The sequence below is a fragment of the Mytilus edulis genome, chromosome 9 (assembly GCF_963676685.1).
Source record: "Mytilus edulis chromosome 9, xbMytEdul2.2, whole genome shotgun sequence".
NCBI classification, from domain to species: Eukaryota; Metazoa; Mollusca; class Bivalvia; order Mytilida; family Mytilidae; genus Mytilus; species Mytilus edulis.
Window position 1 is genome coordinate 61,512,472 of NC_092352.1, and position 4,031 is coordinate 61,516,502.

Here is a 4,031-nt window from a genome sequence, read left to right on the forward strand (position 1 = left end):
CCAACAGCGCCTGCATACAGAGTATATATCTCCCAATTGGTACGATATTCCTTGGCTTGTATTTCCTATTATGATTTCCTTGATAGAATGTTGCTGCCTACAAGGAAGCTACTAAACCTATGGTTTCAAATGGAGAAGTTGAAATCATCTTTACGTAAATTTTACAGACCCCAACACAAATTGGTTGACCGTTGTGTAATATCTGTTTCACAGATGATTACGGATATGTTCCTTATGTCGTAAGTGCAATCCGATATTCCCGGGCTTGTAATATTATCATGATTTCCTTGATAGCGTGCTGCTGCTCAAAAAGAAGTTATTAAACCAAGAGTTCGTTGTCAGTTTATTTTAGATTTATGAGTTTGACTGTCCCTTTGGTATCTTTCGTCCCTCTTTTCCAAATGGTGAAGTTGAAATCATCCCTTCGTAAATTTTACGGACGCCATCATTGATTGACCGTTATGGAATAACCGTTTCACACATGATATCTGAATTGTTCCTAACTACAATCCCCTTCTCTTTTCATCAATGAAATTTACCTAATTAGACTTTTTAACGGGTTTGACATACCATGAGCAACACGACGTGTGGATCAGAATCTGCTTACCCTGACGGAGCACTTTAGATCAACCCGTTTTTGGTTGGGTTCGTGTTGCTTAGTTTTTAGTTTTTTATGTTGTGTCATGTGTACTATTATTTGTCTGTTTGGTTTTTTTTTCATTTTTAGCCATGACTTTGTCAGTTTATTTTCGATCTTTGAGCTCTTTTAATGTAGTATTGGTTACCCATAAAAATGTTCAACGCAACAACCCTCTATAAGAGTTCTATAGGGGCTTACACCCTCTCCTAACCTTGGACGGTGCTGTAACAGTACAATATGAGAAAAAAAACTATAAGAATATAAGAAATACATGATATTGTGCTATTCAAGTTCAAAGCCAAGAACAACAAATAAAAAAAATATATCTTAGACTAATATATTAATCCATACACATCTACATTGTAACTTCCACATTTACTCTAAAGACATTAACAGATAAATAAATTACACATTATCTTGTACAATACCAAAATATATGTATCGAGCGATATCAAGACCGTGAATATACATCCTTATATAAAAAAAAAACATATTAGGCGCAGTTTAGATTTTTAATAACAAATTCATATTTATACAAATAAAAGCAAAACCGAAAGACCTTTTCACAGTACCAAATAGGTTTCCTTAAAAATCGATGCTTCCCCTAAATTTACGGACTCGGTAAGAAACATCCCCGTGAATTTTGCTACCCATTTGTTCTTGTGTTGTTCTGTTGCACAATTTTCAAGGTTTATGGGAAAGCTTGGACTCCCTCTAACACATTTAACACCGCCACATTTTACATGTGCATGTCCCGAATCAGGTGTCTCTAATTGTGTAGAAGTCGTTTGTTGATGGATATTATTTTTGTTTTTCGATATTGTATTGTACATTGTATTGTAAATACATCGGATTGTCATTTTTCTGGTCAAAATTGTTTTACATTTTTCCTTTTGTGGCCTTTCATAGCTTGCTATGCGGTATGGGTTTTGCCTATCGTTGTTATCTTCTACATCGTTTTGGTCTCTAGTGGAGAGTTGTATAATTTGCAATAATGCCACGTGCTCTAATTTTATTAAATACAATGGCAAGCCATCACAAAAGTCGTTTATTTCTTATTTGTGATTGTTCTTTATAAATGAACAATGGCTTCAATGCAATTTGATCACCAATAGCAAACGCCATATGTACAACTCCTCCCTCTATACAAGAACACATATGGTCAATGAGATATTGTCGTGTACACTGTTGACGCAAACTCACAAATTTAGATAGCAACACTTGCATGCTTTTTTGCAAGCTCTTCGGAAGTCTTGTTTGTACCATGCATAAATAAATGGGTTAATGACACTATTTAACATTCCTATGAACACTAGCCAAGATGATGCTTCTTTAAGATTAGTATTTTTCACATACCCATTTGCATATGCAAATGGAAAGGTCATGTATGGTATCCAACATACTGTGAAAGCAATTGTAATAAACAGCATGACTTTAGCTGATTTTATATTTTTTTGCATTTTCTTGTCATCGTTTCCAAGTTGCATGAGTGGTTTAACTCGCTTATGGAATTTTCTGATCTGAATGAAAATTAGAAGATGAGCAAAACATGAGAAAAAGTTCAGTAGGCAGACTGTCAGAGCAGTGGTCCAAAAATAAGCGGATGGGAAAACGAGGCTGTAGCTACAACGTATTCCTGTTCCCCAGTTATTCCACCCCAAAAACGTTGGTAGTGATATAGAGAAACATATGATCCAAGGCAGGGTGACAATTATAAAAGATAATTTCTTGGTTAGTATCTTTTTGTACAAGTCATGGTGGCATATAGCTATATATCGATCAACTGATAAGAGAAATACTGTCACTTGCGACGCTACTGTCATGGAACCTACTATTTGAAAGCGTAAAAGACATGTTCCGATATTGAGATTCAGATGGCGATAAAATACAAAAAAATTCTGTACACCTGAAGATATGCCTGTGAAAAAATCGGCAATTGCTAAATTCAGAACGAAGACGTTTGAATTGTCTTTTAGGTTCATGAATCGCAATACAACACATATCACAAATAAGTTGCCTGAGCAAGCAACTACAAATACGATCTGTTGGAGACTAAGGAACCCGATCAACAATGAAGGCAATCCTCTCGTATCACTACTGCTGATGTTGTTGTCTATTGTGGAACTATAAATGGACGTCGTGTTGAATGCCATATTTGAAACTAAAATATAAATAAAGGAAATTTTAATTCATTCATCTTAAAGTTTGTGGAAGATTTCTAGTATTCTTCATTCATTCATACTGTGAAAAGAACTAAATTGTTTCAATTGCTTGATACCTGTTACGTTACTTTAAAAAGAATAACTCGGCAGATTTGTTCAGATTGTCCTTTGATTATACTTCTAGATATACATGATTAAAATTTGTTTATGTTTTATCATGTTTATATGTTTTCAATGTTTTAAGTAAAATTACAAAAATACAAATGAATGTGTTTGTGATAACTTTCGTTGGCACTGATCGAGAACTACAAAGAACAATTGGGAGTGAAGCACTTCAATTATTATAATATTTCCTGTTGATGTTATCGAGTAGTACACAGCACTAAAAGCATCACGGTTTCTATATCGGTCATTAGCTTGCATTTGTGTGTATTATTCAAGACTACAAATAAAACAAGATTCTTAGTGAATAGAAAATGCATACCAAAACAGTTACAGCAGAAAAACTAAGATGTATTTTAAAAACCTCTTTCTGAAATTTAAGTCCTTTATGCTTTAAAAATTCATTCTTCGTTTATCATTTTAAATCTTCTGATTTACACAGCAAAAGGCTAAGTATCTACCAATTTGTCTTAGGGAGCTACCATTTGATTTTTATGGGGGGGCTAGGATGAAAAATTTTGTCCTGCATTTTTTTTTAGTTGTAATCTATGTCCTGCCTTTTTATTTTTCACTCTATTCGGTCTGGCTTTTTTTTTTTAGTTTATCCTGACTTTTTTTACCTAAATTGACATCCTGACTTTTTTTTTTGCAAGTGTCTCATCCTGCCTTTTTTTTCTACTCAAAATTCCTGTCCTGCCTATTTTTTTCAAATTTCATCCTAGCCCCCCCATAAAAATCAAATGGTAGCTCCCTTAGTCAATACCGTATTCAGAAAATAAATGCAATACCTATTCTATTTCTGCTTGTCAAATGTTTTTCGATGAAAGTTTGATGTATCATACAAAATGGGATTTGTAGCCAATTAATTCCTAAAATTTCCAAAAAATACTTTTAGAATTTTTACTAGAATTTTTACTAGAATTTTTACTAGATAACATTTTTGTTCGTGGGGACTAACTGTGCACCACTTATTGCGGACCTGTTTTTATATTGCTATGAGTTACAATTTATGACAAAAATAAGCAAAGACCCATCGAAACAACATCTGATAAACAAATTTAATAATA

General features: G+C 33.6%; 1 protein-coding gene across 1 annotated transcript; it reads right to left on the minus strand.

Annotated features, from left to right (window-relative positions):
• Positions 1-1,166: 1,166 nt before the first annotated feature.
• LOC139489350 (mu-type opioid receptor-like) lies at positions 1,167-2,793 on the minus strand. The gene has a single exon (XM_071275658.1). It carries the CDS (start codon positions 2,791-2,793, stop codon positions 1,840-1,842), a length of 954 nt encoding a protein of 317 aa, XP_071131759.1. The 3' UTR covers positions 1,167-1,839.
• Between the last annotated feature and the right edge of the window lie 1,238 nt (positions 2,794-4,031).

Coding starts and splice junctions, on each gene's coding strand:
- LOC139489350 (XM_071275658.1), bottom strand. CDS start 2,793: ATGGCATTCAACACGACGTCCATTTATAGTTCCACAATAGACAACAAC.